This window comes from Xyrauchen texanus, chromosome 37, assembly GCF_025860055.1.
Source record: "Xyrauchen texanus isolate HMW12.3.18 chromosome 37, RBS_HiC_50CHRs, whole genome shotgun sequence".
In the NCBI taxonomy this organism is placed as follows: domain Eukaryota; kingdom Metazoa; phylum Chordata; class Actinopteri; order Cypriniformes; family Catostomidae; genus Xyrauchen; species Xyrauchen texanus.
In genome coordinates this window covers 34,541,793-34,565,376 of record NC_068312.1, presented here as the reverse complement: position 1 = coordinate 34,565,376, position 23,584 = coordinate 34,541,793, and the positions used below count along the sequence as shown (strand labels likewise).

At 42.4% G+C, this 23,584-nt stretch overlaps 1 protein-coding gene across 1 annotated transcript in view; it reads left to right on the top strand.

The window, feature by feature from the left end:
* The window catches only part of LOC127631026 (metabotropic glutamate receptor 6-like), a 73,137-nt gene that overhangs the window by 7,787 nt on the left and 41,766 nt on the right, over positions 1 to 23,584 (top strand). Inside the window, exon 2 of the mRNA XM_052108968.1 lies at positions 2,282 to 2,887. Within this exon, the coding sequence (XP_051964928.1) occupies positions 2,321 to 2,887 (567 nt within the window). The 5' untranslated portion in view covers positions 2,282 to 2,320. The remainder of the gene's footprint in view (positions 1 to 2,281; positions 2,888 to 23,584) is intronic.

Here is a 23,584-nt window from a genome sequence, read left to right as displayed (position 1 = left end):
TAAGTGGACTGACTTGCCTTGCAGAATGCAGGTCCCTCAAGTTCTCAAAATGGAATGGTGTCTAAAAAATGGGGCACTCCTGCATGAGCAAATGTCAAAGACATCCATCTAGCACATATTTATGAAGAAAATCAATTGGAAAAATGGTGCAGAATCACATAAATATGCATTGGGAGTGCACTGCCCCTAACACTGCCCATGCAAACGTTCTCTCTTTGAATCTCTGAATAAATGTATTATCATACCACTGAATATATAATTATTATGTAAGCTATACATCAATGATATATTTTCTTGTTTTGGAGTTTTAGCTACTGGCCACAATTTTTTCTCTTGTCTTTCCATCTTTCTTGCGTACTCTCTCACGTTTTCTGAACAAATTCAGTCTGACCCTTGAACCCTTTTGAGGGGCACTCATTCCACAGCTGGTCTTACAATCACTACACATCAGAGCAGTTGGTTTTCATTCACTGGATCTTCAGCTTATGCAGCTCATAAAGCTCTCCATTCACTTCTATTGAAAGCAGGTCTGCTCCCAGTGGACACCCTGAGAGTGAAAACCTATCTTTAAAGGGGTTATGACAAGATTAATCAAATTTTCCTTGATCTTTTGACCTATAAGAGGTCATTGTACTATGAAAACATACTGTAAGTTTCAGAACTCAAAACTTCCACTTCACTGCAAAAAGAGCATTTGATGAAACCAAGCTGCCAAAACGACCCTGTTCTCAACTTCCTACACACTGTGATGTCACACTGTGGTAGACGTTTGCATCTAACCACCTCCACAACCACACAACAATGCCTACTTTACCGTATCACTTCAGAGCCCTGCCTAGTAGTGTTGAGCAGTGAGATGGCAAGAGGAGAGAGCAGGGCTGCATTTTCCAAAAGGATCGTAAGCCTAAGTAGATTGTAGAAACCATTGGCGCCAATAGTCACTACGATCAGCTTAAGCTTGTGATGCTTTTGGGAAACACATCCCAGGTCAGTCAAGAGCATAGGGCTGGTAATTACCAGCAGCACCAAAACCAAGCATATCTGACAGAGGGTTAGTATGAGGGTGGAAAATGATCATGTTTTACTAATATATGTGCAAAAGACTACTAAAATTATAAGAAAATAATTTAATCTCAAGGAACATATTCAAATAACACAAAATGCATGCCATGACCCCTTTAAAGCTGATTGTATTTGGTAGTGTTTATTTTGTGTTATCTACAATAGTTGAGGAGCAACAGAGATTCAAATGTATCTTTGTAGAATTATTTTAATAATTAATTAATGAGCAAGAAAACATAAATTAATCATTTCCTGACAGGTTTTGCAAATGATGCTTTACAGCTTAATTGAAACATATTGACAATCAAATAATTGGATTTTTATATTTTCTGAAGAAATGTGGTGCTTGCAAAACATTTAAAACATTTGAAAATAATGGCAGGCATTGCTATGTGGTTGCTAAGGTGTTTTTGGGCAGCTATATGATGCTCATATCCGATTTTGTCCTGATATATTAAGTTCAAAGTCTCATTAAAAGCTGAAATTCTTAAAAAACTAAATGCTTTTGGGGCCTGTGTATCTCAGCGAGTATCGACGCTGACTCCCACCCTTGGAGTCGCGAGTTCGAATCCAGGGTGTGCTGAGTGAATCCAGCCAGGTCTCGTAAGCAACCAAATTGGCAGTTGGGTTGAACCAAATAGGGAGGGTTGAGTCACATGGGGTAACCTCCTCATGGTTGCTATAATGTGTGGTTCTTGCTCTTGGTGAGGCACCTGGAGAGTTGTGCGTGGATGCCGCGGAGAATAGCGTGAGCCTCAACACGTGCTAAGTCTCCATGGTAACACGCTCAACAAGCCACGTGATAAGATGTGCGGATTGATGATCTCAGATGCGGAGGCAAGTTTGTCCATTAAATTAAAGTTACTTTGGTGTGACCAAGATATAGGTTGCCATTTAAGTGACCTCAAAAATTAAAATATAAAAAATAGAGAGGACCCCTTTAGATCCTCTAAACTAGGGGTGTCAAATTCAGTTCCTGGAGGGCCACAGCCCTGCAGAGTTTAGTCCCAGCCCTGTTCCAAAATGCCTCCTTGTAATCTTCAAGCACTCCTCAAGACCTTGATTAGCTGCTTCAGGTGTGTTTAATTAGGGTTGGAGCTAAACTATGCTGGACTGTGGCCCTCTAAACTGTTGGTGAAATTGTACAATAATAATCCTCTGATACAACTCATAATTGCAATAGCTAACTTCAGTACATATTTTTGTATATCTCTACCAGGTTCCTCAGATAGTGGATGAACACTTGAGTGTTTGAGTCATGGTCATTATGACATCACACCCTCCTCCATTGACATTTGACCATCAGGTCGGGATGATTTGGACTTTAGGCTGGAGTAGCTGCCACTCATCCACATGGCCACACCTTCTATGGATGCTGTGGGTGTGTCTAAGCCCATGTATCTTCGCTCACCAACACTCACACCCACATTCCATCAAACTTCCTGGGGACATCACCTTGGGGGGCCTTTTCCCAGTCCACGCCAGGGGCCATGCAGGGGTCCAGTGTGGGGAAATAAAAAAGGAGAAAGGAATCCACCGTTTGGAGGCCATGCTTTATGCCCTGGACCAGATTAACAGTGACCCAGAACTGCTACCAAACATAACACTAGGGGCCCGGATTCTTGACACATGTTCCAGGGACACTTACGCTCTGGAGCAGTCTCTGACTTTTGTCCAGGCTCTCATTCAGAAAGACACATCGGACATCCGTTGCTCTAATGGGGAACAACCAATCATACGCAAGCCTGAGCGTGTGGTGGGTGTGATCGGGGCGTCTGGCAGTTCCGTGTCCATCATGGTCGCCAATGTGCTGCGATTGTTTGAGGTAAGAACCCCTCTTGAATCCATGTTGTTGAGAGAATATATTTATGCACATACAGTGGCACCAAAAAGTATTTAGACACATAAATAAATTTCTGGGTTCAATACAAGTTAGGTTTAATTGATGGCATTGGTTAAAAAATGTTGATTGCAACTCGTTGCTCCTTTTCTATAAAAAAAAAGCAGAAGTCTAGGTTACAGTGAGGCGTTTACAATGGAAGAGAATGGGGCCAATTTTTGGAGGGTTTAAAGGCAGAAATGTGAAGCTCATAATTCTTTTAATTCTTCTGTTAAAACTCATGGATCTAAGTGGTGAATTGGTTTAAATTGTTGTTTTTGAAGGATTACAGAATTTACAGCGTTATGTCACCATGGCAACGAAGTTGTAAAATTGCATATAACTTTACACAGAAAAGGTTAGTAAGTGATTTTATCACACTAAAGTCATGTTAACTCGCATATTGTTTACATCTTGTGGCTATACTTTTGAGAGTTTATGTATTTTAACATTTATAGATTGGCCTCCATTCACTTTCATTGTACATGCTGTAACATCGATTTATGCTTTTTTCAAAGAAACGAGGGACAAGTCGATATTTATTAACATTAATACCACAAAATGATGCCGACTGAGCTTAACTTGTATTGAACCCAGAATATTCCTTTAAGCCACACTGAAAACATTTGTGACTATCATTGCATTGAAAAAATTATATATTACACCAAGTGGCATTTATCTTAAAGAAACAGTTTGGGTTCAATATAAGTTAAGCTCAATCGACAGCATTTGTGATATAATGTTGATTTTAAGTAATTAATTTAATGCAGAAATCTGGGTTACATTGAGGCACTTACAGTGGAAGTAAATAGGAGCAATACATAAATGTTAAAATGCTCACTGTTTCAACAGAATAGCCACAAGACGCGTAAACAAAATTTGTGTGTGATAAAATCGCTAACGAAACTTTTTTTGTGTATAGTTTGCGTCAAGGGCATAGATTTGGCTTGAAAATGGGGGGGGGGGGGCTGGGGGTTGCAACGCCCAGGTATCATGGTATAATTATTGGGGGGTTGAGCTTGCTTGTCCCATCCCCCCATCCCCAGGAAACTACACTCCTGGTTTGTGAATCCAATTTTACAACTTCATTGCTATGAAGACATAAATCCTGTAATTCCACAAAAACGTCAAAATTAATGAGAAATTAAACAAGTTTGCATCTCAAATACTAAACAAATTTTTACAGAATAATTCATCTAATTGCGTTTATAAAAAGATAAGCTTCACATTTCTGCTAACCCTACAAACATTGGCCACGTTGTCTTAATGTTAAAAAAGAAAAGAAAAGGAGGGACGAGTTAAAATAATGTTTTTGTGGTAATCACTATAAACCCTTGTGTGTTCGTTTTGTGCTAAAACATTTTGTGTTCCCAGTAAAAAATGACCGGCCCGCTAAAATGTATATAAATCGCTCATGTTGCATTTATTAACAGATAATGCATTAGATCTTTTTATCAACTAGGTTTTTTGTAATAATTTTGATTGAAGGATTAATTGAACTGAGCTTATACCGGACCAGTGTGGGGCACTACCTGCTGAAATAATAATAATAATAATTAAGTAATAACTTAATAATCTCTTGCTTGATCTGAACAAAATAGGTGTAATTTTAAAGCTTAGAATCTGGACTTTCCAATGCATACACTGTACCTGTAAAAAAAAAAAAAAAAGGAAACAAAAGTTGTCCGGGTTAAAATAACCAGAACACAACATAAGTGTTTAGCTACACACGCAAGCCAATACATTTCACAAAAAGAGGTTTGTTAAGTTTGAAATGATAAAACAAAATACAGACTGTTCAAAATGAAGATTTTGCACACTTTCTTGTTGTCAACTATTAATGGAACATGTACATACTACATGTGATGAACTACACCAGTTGTGATTTAGCTAGGATTCCTTCTGCAAGAGCTCACATTGACCATATTGTTTTTTCCCTGATTGTACACCCTTAACTGTGCATCTGCCCCACCACACCAGCCAATCGGTTTCGATATGGACACTTGACAGCATCCTGATGCTTGCGGTCCAGGACCCCAAGCCGATTGACAAAGAAGATTTGGAGAGAGCAACATACCATGCACCCCACCATTGACTTTCTGTGATCCTATAGGCCTTTGAATATTAGCCCTATTTTGTCATAAATCCAGCAAGCATTTAAGATTAATTTTATTCCCTACAGCTCTCGGTTTCATTCTGTGAAGTATTTTACCAAATGTTCAATCTTCAAATGATGATGCTGTGGTAGTTTGTGTAGATTTTTGTTATTTCCGTTAATATCAAAGGCTAGGTTTGACTGATGATTGTGTGGAATTATAATGGGAAGTCTTTGAGAACTTGAAACTGGACTACAGGAACACTGGGTACGTGGCACAAAGCTCTACATGTTGTGGTGACAAAGGTTTTATCTGCATTTCAAAATGTCAATCTCCTCTGATGCGTTCGATAGTGAGGGGAAAACTATCATTGCAATATCCTATTCATGCTGAGAGTCATGCTGAACAGCGATCACTTTTAGTGATCCTCATCCAAACACCCAGAGCTACAAAACCCTCTGCTGTTTATATTTATTTAAAGGGATAGTTCACCCAATTTTTTTTTAATTAATTTTCATTTATCATTTACTTACCCTCATGTTGTTCTAAACAGTATGACTTTCTTCCATGGAAAAAAAAGAAGATACATTTTAAAGAATATCCGGTAACACTTTACAATAAAGTGCCATTTGATAACATTAGTTAACAACATTAGTTAACATGAGCTAACAATGAGCAATATTTTTACAGCATTTAATAATGTTTGTTAATGTTAATTATAACATTTACTAATACATATTTAAAATCTAAAGTTGTATTTGTTAACATTAGTTATACAAAATGAATTCACATTAACTAACAATGAACAACTGTAATTTTATTAGCTAACAGTATTATTAAATGCTGTAACTGGGGGCCTAGGTAGCTCTGAGAGTGTTGACGCTGACTACCACCCCTGGAGTCATGAGTTTGTATCCAGGGCGTGCTGAGTGACTCCAGCCAGGTTTCCTAAGCAACCAAATTGGCCCGGTTGCTAGGGAGGGTAGAGTCACATGGTAACCTCCTCATGGTCACAATTAGTGGTTCTCGCTCTCAAAGGGGCGTGCACAGCGAGTCACGTGATAAGATGCACGGATTGACTTTCTCAGAAGTGGAGGCAACTGAGGCTTGTTGAGGTGAGTAACCGCGCCGCCAAGAGGAATGGGAATATGGCATTCCAAATTGGGAGAAAAGGGGATTCAAAAAATAAATAATTAAATGCTGTAATAAATACATTGATCATTGTTAGTTAATGATACCTAATGCATTTAATAATGTTAACAAATGGCAATTTATTGTAAAGTGTTACAGAATATCCTAGCCGCTCTTTTTCATTGATGTTTTTCTTTTCTATTTGATGCACAACTTTTGTCCATTTTAAAGCTTTAGTAAAAGATCAAAAGATCATACGTGAATAGTGACTTACATTTTGGTTTGTAAAAAACTGTAAAAATTGTCCATCATTTTCATGGAAAAAGACAGTCAGTTATGTACTTTGGGGTGTTCTGTGTTATATTTGATGTAATTTAGTTCATGTTTATTGGATATTCTTCAAAAATGAACCTCTCATGGAACAGAGACAGGTTTGGAACAACTTGAGGGTGAATAAGATGGCAGAATTAAACATTTTCCATTCCATTGGGGGGGGGGTTAATACAAGTTAAGCTCAATATCATCATATTGATTACCACTGAAAATACTGTAATTTCGATTTGTCCTTTTTTTAATTTAAAATAAGGCCAGAAATGGTGTTTTCTGTAAGGTTGAAGTAAATGGCGCCAGTCCATAAACATGTTTCAAGACAAACATTATACAATTTAACATGATTTTAGTGTGGCATCGGACAAGGGAAATTCATCTCTGTGATAAATGATGTGATTTGCTCCCCAGTGTAAGCGCTTTGAAAGGGCTTGGATCTTGTTTCTATATGTCCTCCAGTTCCACAAGACTCAAATCCCTTCCTACATGGTTCTTATATTTGGAGTGAAATGGGAAGAAGCCATGTTGTTCTGAGTGCATGTAGAGGGCTTTTTTCTCTTTTGTAAGGTGAAATTGGAAATTGATTTAATTTTATGAGAGCCGACCGAGTGACAGACTAATCAAGATTTTTTTATTTTGTATTATTCTGCCTTAATGGAACAAGACAACAGGGTAGGATGGGTGGTAGATGCCGTCTATTGCTTCAGTATACTCTGCTTAAGATGTTATGATAGGTCTGCTTTGGCAAAACAAAAATGATCAAGACAGACCATAGCAAAAATAATCCCAAAAGATGTACTTTTCAACATCAATGAGTTTAAACTTCATAGACTACCTTCTTAGAATGTTCCGGTGAGAAGAAGTCACAAGTAATCTTGTATATGCCTCACATGAGTTTCAGAAGAGATCTCAACAATGCCTGAAACTGTGCAACTGTGCATTGCCAAGCTACCAAAGTCTGTTATAAAATATTTTTATTTTTAACATGAACTCAAACAATTTCCATCAGATTATTGTAAGACAAACATTATACACTTTAACATGATTTTAGGTTGATTCACTTACAGGTTTAAAGACGTTGCATCCTCATGGCAAAAATGTTTTATATTGGAAATAACTTTACACTGATAAGATTAAGAAGTGATTTTATCACACTAAAATCATGTTAACACATATAATGTTTACATCTTGTGGCTATACTTTTGAAATAATGTGTATTTTAGTGTTTACAGATTGGCCTCATTCACTTCCTTTATAAGCGCCTTACTGTAAACACAAATTATTATTATTTTTTAAATAAACAAGGGACGAGTCTATAATCATGAATCATATGACCTCAGAATGCATTATTCCTTGCATATCTGTTCAATTATACATGCTAAACTTTGATTTAACATTTTATGTAAATGAATCTTCCATTTGCATCAGTGAATTTGTTGCTCAGACTGTCCAATTTGACTGAACATTGGCGAGCGCGATTGTTGTTGGATCAAGCTCAATTTGGACTAAGATTAGAGGGTAAATTCAGGCATTCAAATTTCTATGTTTGCAGAAGCATAGAGCAACCATGAGGAGAACTGAAAAACTTGGCATGGAATGGGTTCGATTTGGCATTTTTGGCAACCAGTACCATTTCTGTTCTCATATGTTACCAGAATTGTACTTCCAACCCAATCAAAAAATATGTGCACAAAGGGAACGGTTTAAAGGGATAGTTCACTAAAATATAAAAATGTTGTCATCAGTTACTCATCCTCATGTTGTTTCAACTCATTTCTCTTTCTTCTGTGAATCACAAAAGGATTCAAGTGATTTTAAGATTCAAAATGGAAGCAAAAGCACCATAAAAGTATCATAGAGGTATCCTACAATTCAAGTGCTATATTCCAAGTCTTCTGAAGTCAAGAATTAGACTGATTTGGTTCTTGAGTTCAATTCTCTGACTCAGTTATCCAAACGCAGCATTTTTAGAATTAAGACACTAGAAGTGAACAAGGACTTACATTTCAGACAAAAGGTTACAGAAGACTTGGAGTATTCTGTACCATACAAGTTGTACGGACTATGTTTAACATTCTTTTAAGGTACTTTTGCTTGCTTTTTGAAGCTTTCAAGCTCTAGTGCCGATTCATTGTATTTTCTTTGAAAAGAGTGACCATTATAGTCATTAAACTTTAAACAAATTTTAGACATTAAACAAATGATGGAAGAATTTCCTTTAAACAAGCATAAACGATTAATCTTTATTCATTCTGATACAGCTCCAACTTTCTTCTGAGTGGCCGTATCTGGAGGCTCTGTCATGTAGCGCAGTATTTTAGCCACTCTCCATTTGAGAAAACATAACTTGCTGGCATCGGACAAGGAAAATTCATCTCTGTGATAAATGATGTGATTTGCTCCCCAGTGTAAGCGCTTTGAAAGGGCTTGGATCTTGTTTCTATATGTCCTCCAGTTCCACAAGACTCAAATCCCTTCCTACATGGTTCTTATATTTGGAGTTAATTGAGAAGCGGCCTTATTGTTCTGAGAACATGTAGAGGGATTTTTTTCTCTTTTGTTAGGTGAAATGGGAAATTGATTTTATGAGAGCCGACCGAGTGACAGACTAATCAAGATTTATTTATTTTTTATTCTGCCTTAATGGAACAAGACAACAGGGTAGGATGGGTGGTAGATGCCGTCTATTGCTTCAGTATACTCTGCTTAAGATGTTATGATAGGTCTGCTTTGGCAAAACAAAAATGGTCAAGACAGACCATAGCAAAAAAAATCCCAAAAGATGTACTTTTCGACGTCAATGAGTTTAAACTTCTTAGATTACCATCTTAGATTGTTCTGGTCAGAAGAAGTCACCAGTAATCTCGTATATGCCTCACATGAGTTTCAGAAGAGATCTCAACAATGCCTGAAACTGTGCTTTGCCAAGCTGCCAAAGTCTGTTATAAAATATCTTTAGTTTTAACATGAACTCAAACAATTTTCTTCAGATTATTGCAAGACTCATTAAACTGCCTGGCCAGTTGCATAGTTGCATACTTTAATAATTCGTTGGATTGCCTTTAGCTCTGATTACGGCGCATTGGTCATTACATTGTTTCAACATACATATATTTATTTCCTTTCAGAGTTGCTTTAAATTTTGGCCTAGATCTTGTATTGATGTCGGGAGATCATCCACTCCGTATAGTCTTCTCCAACACATCCCAAAGACTTTCAATGGGGTTAAAGTCAGGACTCTGTGGTGGCCAATTCATGTGTGAAAATGATTCCTCATGCTCCCTGAACCCCTCTTTCACAATTTGAGCCTGATTAATCTTGGCATTATCATCCAGGAATATGCCCGTGGCATCAAGGAAGAAAAAATCCATTGATGGGATAACCTGGTCATTCAGTACATTCAGGTAGTCAGCAGACTTCATTTTGTTGCCGCATAGCGTTGCTGAGCCTAGACCTGACAAACTGAAGCAACCCCAGATTATAACACTGCCTCAAGAGTCAAACAGCAATTTTTTTTGGGCCAGGCATTGAATCTGAGATATGCTATTCACATTCATTTTAGTACTCTATACTCGTACTGTATATCAACAGCTGACAAGATTAAGTTGATATATTTTAATGGAACTTAACTGAGAAATTCAAGTCTCTAGAAATATTAAATTACACTCTTAAAGACCTTAAAATTTAATTGTGATTGATCTAGGAAAAAAAAAGAGGCGAAAACATGGCTTTACTGTTTATAAATCCTGCATATCCAGTTCACAGTTGTCATGGAAATACTGTAATCTCATTAACAGGGCCATTGCTAAGCCCTTCAGTTGATTTGTATGCATGTTTAAGTGCTTTACTCCTACTAGGCTTGCATTAACATGTTATGACAAAATATCAAAGGCATCTTTGTATATTCTCAAAATTCACTGTAGGTGCATGAGACCAGTGAACGTGAGAATCAAAAATTCCCTCCTGCAGATCAAACCAGGAAAATCACACTTATAAATTTACCTTGATATATAATTTTTTACATAACCCTGTGTCAATACCATGTAAGATGAATATGGTATTTACAAATTGAAGTTAGAAGTTTACATACACTTAGGTTGAAGTAATTAAAAAAAATGTTAACCAGTTTACAGATTTAATATTAGCAAACTAGTTTTGGCAAGTCTTTAGGACATCTGCTTTGTGAGTGACATGAGTAATTTTTCCAACAATTGATTTCAGGCAGATTTTCACTTTTAATTGACTATCACAATTCCAGTGGGTCAGAAGTTTACATACACTGTTAACTGTGCCTTTAAGCTTGGAAAATGCAACAAAATTATGTCAAGCCTTCAGACAATAAGCCAAGCTTCTGATAGGAGGTGTACTGAATTGAAGGTGCACCTGTGGATGTATTTTAAAGCCTACCTTCATACTCAGTTCCTCTTTGTTTAACATCATGGGAAAATCAAACGAAATCAGACAAGGCCTCAGCAAAAAAAAACTTGTGGGCATCCACAAGTCTGGTTCATTCTCGGGAACAATTTCCAAATGCCTGAAGGTACCACGTTCATCTGTGCAAGCAATAGTATGCAAGTATAAACATCATGGGACCATGCAGTCATCATACCACTCAGGAAGGAGACGCATTCGGCCTCCTAGAGATGAATGTAGTTTGGTGCAAAAAGTGAAAATCAATCCCAGAACAACAGCAAAGTACCTTGTGAAGATGCTGGAGGAACAGGTAGACAAGTATCTATATCCACAGTAAAACGAGTTCTGTATCGACATAACCTGAAAGGCTGCTCACCAAGGAAGAAGTCAATGCTCCAAAACCACCATAAAAAAGCCAGACTACAGTTTTTAAATGCATGTGGGGACAAAGATCTTACTTTTTGGAGAAATGTCCACTGGTCTGATGAAACAAAAAGGGACTTTTTGGCCATAACAACCACATGTTTGAAGGAAAAAGGGTGAGTCTTGCATGGTGAAGAACACCTTCCCAGCCATGAAGCATGGGGTGGCAGCATCATATTGCGGGGGTACTTTGAAATGTTTTCTCAGATTAAATGTCAGGAATTTTGAAAAATTGAGTTTAAATGTATTTGGCTTAGGTGTATGTAAACTTCTGACTTCATCAGTATATGCAGTAGTTCCATTGTATACATTGGGGTCCAAAAGTCTGAGACCACAAGTGAAAATCGTCTAGGTTACGTATGTAACCTCCGTTCCCCGATGGAGGGAACGAGACGTTGTGTCAGAGAAGCGACACTAGGGGTCTCTCTTGAGCGCCGATATCCACCTCTGATCTATGAAAAAAGGCCAATGAGAGTTGGCAACCAGTATTTGCATGTCCCGCCCCCGGACATAAGGGTATTTAAGCGGCGCAAATACGGGAGTTCATTCAGGATTTTTCTGAGGAGCCGGAAATGGTCCGGCCACAACAGGGGCTCGGCTCAGCGACGTGGCAGGGGAGACACAACGTCTTGTTCCCTCCATCGGGGAACGGAGGTTACATACGTAACCTAGACGTTCCCCTTCTGTCGCTCTCTCCACGTTGTGTCAGAGAAGCGACACTAGGGGTCCACTTAAAAGAGCCATGCGCTGAGCCGTGATGCGTGATCTGCTGATACAGGAGCGAGCAGGTATTCCTACGTGCAGAACGACCAACTGTATCAGGCTGCACGTACCCTTCCCCAATGCCCCATTTATGCCATCAGGATTCCTTATCGTTACCCTGGAGGGGGGAACAAGGTGATGGCCGCCAACATGGGAACGGGCCAGCCTGGCTGGGCCTCTTTTCTCTCTATGTTTCTCGCATAGAGCAACTACTGGTGGGGGCCCTTACACGCATTGAAGGAAGGGGGTCTTAGCCCTTAGTAGGGCGGAGAAGACCCTGCGGAGGCCACACCTACCCGGGAGGGGAGGCAAATTTTGAGTGGCAAATACATCGCATGGCCTATACTTAGGTCTTATGCGGAACAGTAGTGTGGTGGTAGATCATACAGCACGGCACCTGAGGCAGCTGTAACTGCCTAAGGAAAACACGGAGTCAACTCTCGTGAGGGGACAGAACCGTGGTTTTACACACAGGGGGAGTCCGAACAGGAGGCCTTACCTGTGGGGCACCTATACCAGTACAGGGTAGCTAGTGGTACCCGCAGTGGTTTGGGTCGGCGAGTTCCTCCGCAGAACTGCGACCCACGAGGGCTAGGAGTCAACCAGTGTCCCAAACCTGGGATCTCCTTGGAAAGAAGGCGCACTGTTTCCCCTGGTTAGGGGGAAGGGCACTGGGTGCAAGCGATTCACCCGGTCAGATCGTGGACGTGCCACCGAGTTCTACGGGCTCGGTACCTGAGAGAACACGGGACGATACTGACTCAACTCGGAGATTGTAGAATCTCGCAAAAGTGTTAGGTGCCCGCTGCTCTACAAATGTCTGCTAGGGCAGTGCCCCTAGCCAGTGCCCACGAGGATGCAACACTCCTGGTGGAGTGGGCTCGGACCCGCAAAGGGGGGGCACGGCCTGGGTGTGATAAGCCAGGGAAATGGCGTCGACAACCCAGTGGGCGAGTCTCTGCTTGGAGACAGCATTTCCTTTCTGCTGTCCCCCAAAGCAGACGAAGAGCTGCTCAGAGCGTCTGGTGCTCTGTGTGCGGTCCAGGTAAATACGTAAGGCACGTACTGGACACAGCAGTGAAAGGGCTGGGTCTGCCTCCTCCGGGGCAGCTTGCAGGTTCACCACCTGATCCCTGAAGGGTGTGGTAGGAACCTTGGGCACGTAGCCCGGTCGCGGTCTTAAGATCACGAAAGTGTCTGCCGGACCGAACTCCAGGCAAGCGTCGCTAACAGAGAACGCATGCAGGTCCCCGACCCTCTTGATGGAAGCGAGCGCGATCAGCAGGGCGGTCTTGAGAGAGAGGGCCCTGAGTCCAACTGAGTCAAGCGGCTCGAAGGGGGGTCTCCAGAGTCCCATAAGGATGACCGAGAGATCCCAGGAGGGAAACAGGTTAGGCCGGGAGGGAGTCATCCTCCGGGCACCTTTTAGGAACCTGACGATTAAGTGCGTGCTTACCAAGAGACTTGCCGTCTACCGTGTCGTGGTGGGCGCGATAGCGGCAACATACACCTTGAGGGTGGAGGGGACAGCCTTCTCTCCAGCCTCTCCTGAAGAAACACGAGCACTGACCTAACTGCACACTTCTGCGGGTCTTCGGCTCGGGAAGAACACCAGTCCGTGAACAGACGCCACTTCAGGGCGTAAAGATGCCTGGTCGAAGGGGCTCTGGCTTGGTTAATAGTGTCTATGATGGCCGAAGGTAGGCCGGCTAGATCCTCCGCGTCCGTCCAGGGACCAGGCGTGGAGATTCCAGAGGTCTGGATCGCGGATGCCAGAGCGTGCCCGTCCCTGAGAAAGAAGGTCCTTCCTCAGGGAATTCAGCCAGGGAGGGGCTGTCATGAGGAGCGTGAGATCCGAAAACCACGGCCGGTTGGGCCAGTAGGGGGCCACCAGAGTGACTTGCTCCTTGTCCTCCCTGACCTTGCATAGCACCTGTGCAAGAAGGCTCACTGGGGAAAAGCGTGCTTGCGCAGCCCAGCGGGCCAGCTGTGTGCCAGAGCATCTGTCCCAAGGGGAGCCTCTGTGAGGGCATACCAGAGCGGACAGTGGGAGGTTTCCTGGGAGGCAAACAGGTCTACCTGGGCCTTGCCGAACCTGTCCCAAATTAGCTGGACCGATTGGGGGTGGAGCCTCCACTCTCCGCCGGGCAAGGTTTGTCTTGACAGCGCGTCCGCTATCACATTGAGGTTGCCGGGGATGTGAGTGGCGCGCAGTGACTCCAGTCGCTGCTGACTCCAAAGGAGGAGACGACGGGCGAGCTGTGACATGTGGAGGGAGCGTACTCCGCCTTGGCGGTTTATGTAGGCCACCACCGTCGTGCTGTCTGTACTGACTAGGACATGCTTGCCACGAATCAACGGAAGAAATTTCTTCAGGGCAAGAAAAACGACCAGCAGCTCTAGGCAGTTGATGTGCTAGCGCAGCGGGCCTCGGTTCCACCGGCCTGCGGCTGCGCGCCCATTGCACACGGCGCCCCAACCCAACTTGGAGGCGTCGGTTGTAACCAGAACGCGACGGGACACCTGCTGCAAGGGTACTCCTAGAAAGCAGAGGTCTGTCCAGGGTTTGAAGGTTTGGAGGCAGGCAGTGGTAACTTCCATGCCGTGCGTGCCGTGGCACCATGCTCGTCTCGGGACTCGAGTCTGGAGCCAATGCTGAAGTGGTCTCATATGCATCAACCCCAGTGGCGCGGCCGCCGCGGAGGATGCCATATGCCCCAGGAGCTGTTGGAAACATTTCAGAGGGACCACGGTGCCTGGTTCGAAAGAAGCGAGGCATTCTAGCACTGACTGAGCACGCTCGTTGGAGAGACGTGCTGTCATTGAGACTGAGTCTAACTCCAAACCGAGAAAAGAGATGCTCTGGACCGGGCTGAGCTTGCTCTTTTCCCAGTTGACCTGAAACCCTAAACGGCCGAGGTGCTCGAGCACCTGGTCTCTGTGTGCGCGTAGTAATTCCTGCGAGGAGGCCAGAATGAGCCAATCGTCGAGGTAATTGAGTATGCGTATGCCCGCTCCTCATAGCGGGGCAAGAGCCTCCTCTGCGACCTTCGTAAAGACGCGAGGGGACAGAGACAGGCCGAAGGGGAGGACCTTGTACTGATACGCCTGGCCGTCGAACGCGAACCGTAGAAAGGGTCGATGTCGAGGGCGAATTGAGACGTGGAAGTACGCGTCCTTCAGGTCTACCGCTGTGAACAATCTAGATGCCGGACACCAGACAGAATTTGTTTCTGGGTAAGCATTTTGAACGGGAGTTTGGACAAGGTCTGATTGAAAACTCGCAGGTCCAAGATCGGTCGTGTGCCGCCGCCTTTCTTGGGTACAACGAAGTAAGGGCTGTAGAAACCCTTCTTCGTTTAGGTCGGAGGGACAGGCTCTATCGCGTCCTTGATTAGAAGGGAGGTGATTTCCTCGTGCAGGGAGTGGGCATGTTCGCCGTGCACTGCGGAGGAACGAACGCCCACGAAGGGGGGCGGAGACCTGGCAAACTGAATTGCGTAACCGAGTCGGATGGTCCGCCATGCCTCTAAGCTCCGTGCTAGGGGCACCAAGGGGACGAGTATTTTGGACGTACCCGGCGGGGCTTCGCAGCGGTGCGGAACAGGTAACGTGGCGTCGGGAGGCGCTGTGGCGTCCCGAGGCTTGGTGCTGAGAATAAACTCAAAGCACTTACCTTGTTCCGCGCACCCGGCAGGGGGCGGGTTCGTGACTGAGGAGGAGGTCTGATGCTGGCGTCCTCTGGACTCGTCTGAACCGGCCGGCCGGGGAACAGTCGTGGGGCTGAGGGCGGAAGCACCGCATCCTGGGCACCGAGTCTGTTGAGGCCTGAAAGCAAGGTGCCGTGAGAACGGCATTTGCGGGCCATGTGACCCAGAGGTAAAGGAAATAGCTCTTTTATTGAGAATTTGGGTACCGCAGCCCCCGTCAGGGGGTGCGGTAAATGAAAAAACAAAAGATTCTCCTCCCGGCCCTCCACCGGGGGACGGAGCGGTCTTACCATCTCCGGAGCTAACTTCTCGTCCTCTGGGTCCGCTGTCTCAGGGACGCCTGGGAGCCTTCCGTGTCCTCGACGGGGTTCGTGAGGCAGGGGGCGTACGCTTCCTGCGGTTTGCTCGACGCCAAGGCTGAGAGCTGGGCCCAGGTTGGGGCGGAGCAGAAGGTCTTATGGCCGCGGGAGGACGCCCTCGGCGAGCAGGTGGGGCCTGGGCCGTGGCGGCAAGCTTGTGGCGCGGCATGATGTGCGAAATGGCCTCCGTCTGCTTCTTCACCAGGGAGAACTGCTGGGCAAAGTCCTCAACGGTGTCGCCGAAGAGGCCGAACTGGAAGACAGGGGCGTTGAGGAAGCGAGTCTTGTCGGCTTCACGCATCTCAACCAAGTCCAGCCATTGCTGATATTCCTGGACCACCAGGGTGGCCATCGCCTGGCCGAGAGCCTGCGCTGTGACCTTCGTCGCTCTCAGGGCGAGGTCGGTCGCTGAGCGCAGTTCCTGCAGCGTGTCGGGATCAGGGCCACCCCCGTGCATGTTGAGAAGTGCCTTGGCTTGATGGACCTGCAGGAGAGCCATGGCATGCAGGGCGGAAGCGGCGCATCCACCTGGGGGATCTCCGTGTACCCGTGGCGCGCTCCGCCGTTGAGGGTGGCGAGGGCGGATGAGCAGGTGGCAGTGCGACGAGTGGAGAGGGGTGCTTTCCACGAAGACGTCAGCTCATCATGCACCTCCGGGAAGAAAGGAACCGGGGGGGGGGGGGCGAGGCTGTGAGCGGCACCCCACGCCCAAGAACCAATCGTCCAGCCGTGATGGCTGCGGGTAGGATGGAGGATTCCAATCCAGGCCCACGCTGTTGGCTGCCCGGGAAAGCATATCGGACATCTGTGCGTCGGCCTCCTCCTGGGCGTGCAAGCCCGAAGGCGGCAGCCCAGAGGAGCCCTCAGCATCAGAGCCCACACCCTCCGATGTCGCGGCGAACTCATCTGCTTCCATCACAAGAGGGTAGGCAGACTGGCTGTGAGGCGAGTCGCCGCCACCTCGAGCGGGGACGAGAGTCAACGAGCGTGCCGGGCGCGGGTGGTCCGAGGGGGCGTACCCGGCGGAGCTGCACCCGCTGCCATCCCCGAATCGCCTCCATCGCCAGCCGCATCGTCCTCAATCCCGTGGGAAGGAGGAGCGACGCGGGGGACGGCTGGAGTTGCTTGCTTACGGTTGTAAGCAAGCCGCGACCGCAACGTTGTCATGGTCATGTTCTCGCAATGAGAACATGAACCATCCACAAACGCAGCCTCGGTGTGATCGCTGCCCAGACACACGAGACAACGCCTGTGGCCGTCGGAAGTGGAGAGTACTCTACCGCATCCAGAAACAACACAGGGGCGGAAAGGCATCTTTAAAAAGACGCGTCCTTAAAAGGACGTTCAACGCCGCTGTGTTTTTGCTCTTTTAGAGGAAATTACTCTTTTAAATAAAATCACTCTTTAATGAATGAAAGACTCGTGAGAGATCTTTCTTATCTGCAACTGTCGATGCGCTCAGGGGCAGGAAGTGCACAGCCGTGCAAACAGGAGAAAGCCGCTGTTGTGCGCCGTAGAATCCAACAGCATGCAGCAGAGGATAGCAGGAACTCGGTGTGTAATACGCAGCAGTCTGCAAACACGACCATCGGCTCCGAAGAAATTTTCTGAATGAACTCCCGTATTTGCGCCGCTTAAATACCCGTATGTCCGGGGGCGGGACATGCAAATACTGGCTGCCAACTCTCATTGGCCTTTTCATAGATCAGAGGTGGATATCGGCGCTTCTCTGACACAATGTGGAGAGAGCGACAGAAGGGGAACTTCTACTTTGCAGTTTTTTTAATTGAATACACAATTATTTGTTTAATATTATATTATTGGGTAACACTTTACAATAAGGTTCCATTCATTAACATTAGATAATGCATTAGGTATTATTATATAATGAACAAATTGTTTTTACAGTATTAAATAAGCTTTATTAGTTAATAAAAATACAATTGTTCATTGTTATTGCATAGCGCATTAACTTATGTTAACAAGTACAACTTTTGATTTTGAAAATGTATTAGGATATGTTGAAATTAACATTAACTAAGATTAGCAAATGCTTAAAAAGTATTGTTCATTGTTAGTTCATGTTAACTAGTGGTGGTGGCGTAGTGGGCTAAAGCACATAATTGGTAATCCAAAGGTTGCTGGTTCAATTCCTACAGCCACCACCATTGTGTCCTTGAGCAAGGCACTTAACTCCAGGTTGCTCCGGGGGGATTGTCCCTGTCATAAGGGCACTGTAAGTCGCTTTGGATTTGGACTAATGTTAACAAATGGAACCTTATTGTAAAGTGTTACCTATTATTTTTATATTATATTATATTGTTTGCTTCATTGAAAACAATGAAATTTGACCTTTTATAAGAGGGATTTAACTTGTTTATTGTAACAAATTTGCTTGCTTGATACTTGGTCTCTGACTTTTGACTCCTCTGTACAGGTATATCAAAGTACCATGGTATTACCATCAGATTTCATCAGTGTACAATGATGCAATTAGGAGTTCAGACTGCAGAATTAAATAATATCACCTAATAGTTCAATATTTAATCATGGTGACATAAAAACATTAAGTTGACATCCATAAATTGAATATATAAATTATACTAAACAAACTAATAAAACCAGCAAACACAATATTTTATAGAAATAACTACATTGAAAATATTTTTTATAGCTAAAAGTTTCCCAAATTGAAATGAAACTATTTAAAGAAAAACAAATATATTTTCATTTAAACCATTTATACATTTATATCAGATGATAAGAATTACCTATATTTCTATATTTAATATGGTGACATTAAAGAATTAGAGTGACAACATTAATTTGAACACATATATTTCCCAATGCTAAATATTAATGAATCACTTATTTTAACCGTTCACTTACATTAACTATACAATAGAACAATTCACTTAAATTATTTGGATTTCCTTTAGCTCTAAATGAAAGGTGAGAGGTGCATTCACAATAAATATGACAAATGTAGATTTGTGACACTACAGACAGTGCTATTCATTGGAAAATGTTTCTTGTTAATGGAAATGCTAGTCCATTGTGATAATAGCTGACCTTCTGTCACGCTACTTTTAGTTTGGATATATCCCTACCTGTACTTATTCATTATTATTACGATTTCCACATTTTCTAATAATAGTAAAGTCATCAAAACTATGAAATAACACACGGAATGAGGGCAACTACGTAGGGACCTTAATACCAACAGGCTGCATGAACTGTATTAAAAATCAGCACTTTAGCAGTTCAGAAGTTACATAATCTCTGTGGCTACCCTGGCTGGATGGTACTCGGCAGCAAAGGGCATGATTTTTTAATGCTATGACTTAGTGCTTTGGTTCATGAAACAGCTGCAGGTACTCAATTTTTAACATCTACTCTTTATGTGGAATAAAACTTGGTAGAGATCCTCTCTGACTCCTAGTTTTATGAGGCATACCGAGATGATTATAGAACAGCACTGTTTGATTGCATCTCAGCAAATGGATCAGATGGCATAAAGAATGATAGAACAGTAAAAGTCCTTGTAGCTCATACAGTATGTGGGACAGATATTCATGTTCTTTTTATAGATAACCAAAATGGTTTTTTTTAATTATTATGTAATGGCTAATTAGCTGAGGAGAGCGAGGAAATGTTACTGAGGGGACCAGTGGTACAAAAATCCAAACCTCATTATTATTAGAAGTTTTTTACTGGACTCCCTGGAAAAACCTTGAAGCATACTGTAGTTTGTTTAAAATCCAACACAAATTATTTAAAGTCAGCATTTTAAAAAATCTCACTGAAATGTAAAGGAAAACTTATGTGTTTGTGCTTTTGCAAAGATTCGAGAGATTTTGGATGTGAAGATGGCTTAGGCCAGAAATGTACTCTACGCAAGTACACAAACTCCAATTGTGTGGTTCCATTGTACGTAATTAAAGGAATAATTGACCCAAAAATGAAGAGACTGATCTCACTGTGTATTCGGTAACAGTTGGCTGATGTTTCTTCAGCTGAAATTGATCTGTGCTTACTGAAATTCAAACCACTGCCTCCAGTGCCTGAAAGTGGAAGTGTTGTTGAACGTATTGGGCAAGTGTGAGCTCCGGTTTCCTGGAAATACCCACAGACAGGCACCAAAAGTGAGTTGATTTTTAGTGAGACACAATTCAGTCAACCATAATGCATATTTTATTAACCCTACACCCTAACCCAAACTCTAACTCTAAACCTAATCATCAGTGGAGAAAAATTTAATTTTAGAGTGAAAATACAACCTCCAAATCGCACTCAACATTATTTTATTTGAATGCAATTACTTCCTAATTCACACTTGTGTTGATGTAAAAACACACTTGTCCGTAGTTCGGCTGAAATGGATTGATTTCAGCATACATGAACTTTGAGAAGTGCTCACAGTGCTTCGATTTTCCCACAATGTGTGATCACGTTGAAACGAAAATATGTCTACTTAATAACAACTTAAATTTCAGTTTGTTCCTGACACAAAGCTACCATATGATTCCATAAGACATGGAATATGGTGCACAAGCTGTATGGACTACTGTTATAGTGCTTTTTGTCCTTTTTGGAGCTTGAAAGATTGTCTAGCATTAATGTGGTGGTCAAATAGCCCAAATATCTTACTGCAGCTGCTATTTTCAGTAAACGTAGAAAGATTACATGATCACAGATTTTTAGAACTATGACGTGAAAGCCAGGTAGACTGCCTGTAAATAGGGTCCTGTAATGCCTATGGCATAGCATGTGTGCTTAAGAAAGTGCCGCTCTTGGCGAATTACAGCGGAACGCCCAAATTAATCATCTGTATACTTCTAAAAAATACACTCGCTTTCAGCCCCACTGAAATGTGGACATTTCACTTGGAAACTGAGAGCTTACACGTGACCATGCGTTCATCAATACTTCCAGCTTCAGCCACTGGGGGCAGTGGTTTAAATTTCGAGAGCACTGACTGATTTCAGCAGCAGAATTTTTGTGTCGCTGAATTTACATTATGAGTAAATTGTTACACCACTCTTTGTCTCTCTCCACTGGCTGCCGGTTGATGCACGTATTAAATTCAAGGCTCTGATGCTGGCATACAAAACAGTCACTGGGTCTGCTCCAGCATACATAAAATCCTTTCTGCAGAACTACACGGCCATCAGAAGCCTTGATCGGCTAAGGAACGTCGCCTTGTCGTAACAACACAAAGAGGCACCAAAACACTTTCTCAGACTTTCAGTTTCATCATATCACGTTGGTGGAATGACCTTCCCAACTCCATCCTGACTCACTCTCTGTCTTCAAAAAATGACTTAAAACGCATCTTTACCATGAGCACTTAACCAGTCACTAAAAAAAATCATTCTTGTTGCACTTGAATCTGTTTTGAATACTATTCTGATGCTAGTGAAACTTTGTAGTTTGGCACTTTTCGTACCACTGTCTCCTTAAGATGATTCACTTTTGTTTTCCTCTTTTGTAAATCGCCTTGGATAAAAGCATCTGGCTAATGAATAAATGTAAATGTAATAAATGCAAATGATTGGTATGAGCAATAGTTATAGTGATGCATGCATTAGCAAGCACAGCTAAAATGTGTATACAGGGGACAAACAAACATAATTAAAACAATGTCCAAATTGCCATGAGGTGACTTTTGAAATCTGCATGGATTTCCAAGGTGCATAATCATACTTTGAGACATCTTCATATGTTAGAGTGTTATGTAGCCTTCAATAGCAATAACTTCAATGCAATTCAAAGCAATTAAGAGTTTAAATGATAAATATCTTATTTAGTGTGTTCATAAGCTTTTGGTCCAAGAATAATATGTAGGGAAAATGCAGTTTTTGGTTGATTAATTTTTTATTTACCAACTGTTTTTCTGGGGAGCAGCAGTCTTTGCTGAAAGCTTCTAATTAATTGCTCTGTACTAATTAATCAAGAAAACTGTAGCTGTAGGCTTTAACTAATGATTCATAATATGCCTTTGGCAAGGAGTATGTCTGGGAGTGAGTTGACTCTAAAAGTTGATTCATTTGAACTGTACTCAGGTCATTTAAGGAAAACCAATTGTGATATCAGCATGAATTGATTGGCTTCTGGAGAAAAGGAGATCGAATCCCCAGGGGAGCATTTTACTCTACGAAGGTTGCTCTTTTTTTCTTTAGCTCCGTAGACTTATTGGAGTTCTCAATTATGTTGAATTGAAGTATCGACTTTGTCTCAGATGTTTCCACTACAATGTCTGAGGATCATTTACATACAGTAAGAGTATAGAGATATACAATTTATTTGGATAGCTTAGCTCAGATCATTTGTTTTGGAAGATTCTGATGAGAAATGTTTGATTTCATATTTAGATTTCTCACTTTTGATTGCAGACTTGGCAAATCAGAGCCCGGTTGAGGTTTGATCTCTTCTGAATATATAATCAAACGAGACATACCGTAATAGTATAGTGCTATAATATTTATGTGGGAAGCATAACTCGGATAATCTGGCTATGAAATAATATTTATTTATATATTTCGTTTTTTTTTTAATAATAAATCTCCACCTTTGACCATCGGGATCAGTCGGTGGTGATATGCACAAAGAATGCAAATTGTCAAAAACAAAAAGAAAAATGTGAAAGTGAAAGTGGAGATTGATAGTAAAAAAAGGACTTAAATATTGATCTGTTTCTCACCCACACCTGTCATATCGCTTCTGAAGACATGGAGTCTTATTGATTACTTTTATGCTGCCTTAATATGCTTTTTGAAGCTTCAAATTTCTGGCTAACATTAACTTTGGTTGTGAGGACCTACAGAGCTAAGTCATACACATCTGGGATGGTATGAGGGTGAGTAAAAGATGAGAGAATTTTCATTTTTGGGTGAACATTTCCTTCAAAAATCTTAAAAATTAATTTGTGTCAAGGAGAAACAATAGAGACAGTAACATTTTCCACAGTTCCACTACTAATTCTGAGTAGCAGTTCTGTTAAAGCTACCATGGGCCTTTTTGTCACTTTTTATTTGTAGACTTGGTAGAGGTATGACAGAAAGTAATGGGGAGATGGGGCAGGGGGGACAGAAATGGGAAATGCTGCGAGCCATATTCAAGCTCAAATTGCATTGTTAAAGCATGTGTGTGCTCTAGTCCGTGGCTGTAACTTGAATCTGACTGTCAAACATTGGTCAATATTTACTCATGTTGTTCTAAACCAATATTTTGTTGGAACACATAAGAAGAAATTAAATGATTAAATAAATAGTGACCACATCTGTCAAGGTCCAAACAAAGCACCATAAAATTTATCTATATGACTTGTGTGCTATATTTTGAGTCTACTGAAGCCATATATGGATCCCATATAGCTGTTTTTACACTATCATGATGGTAATATGATGGTATTGTTAAAAG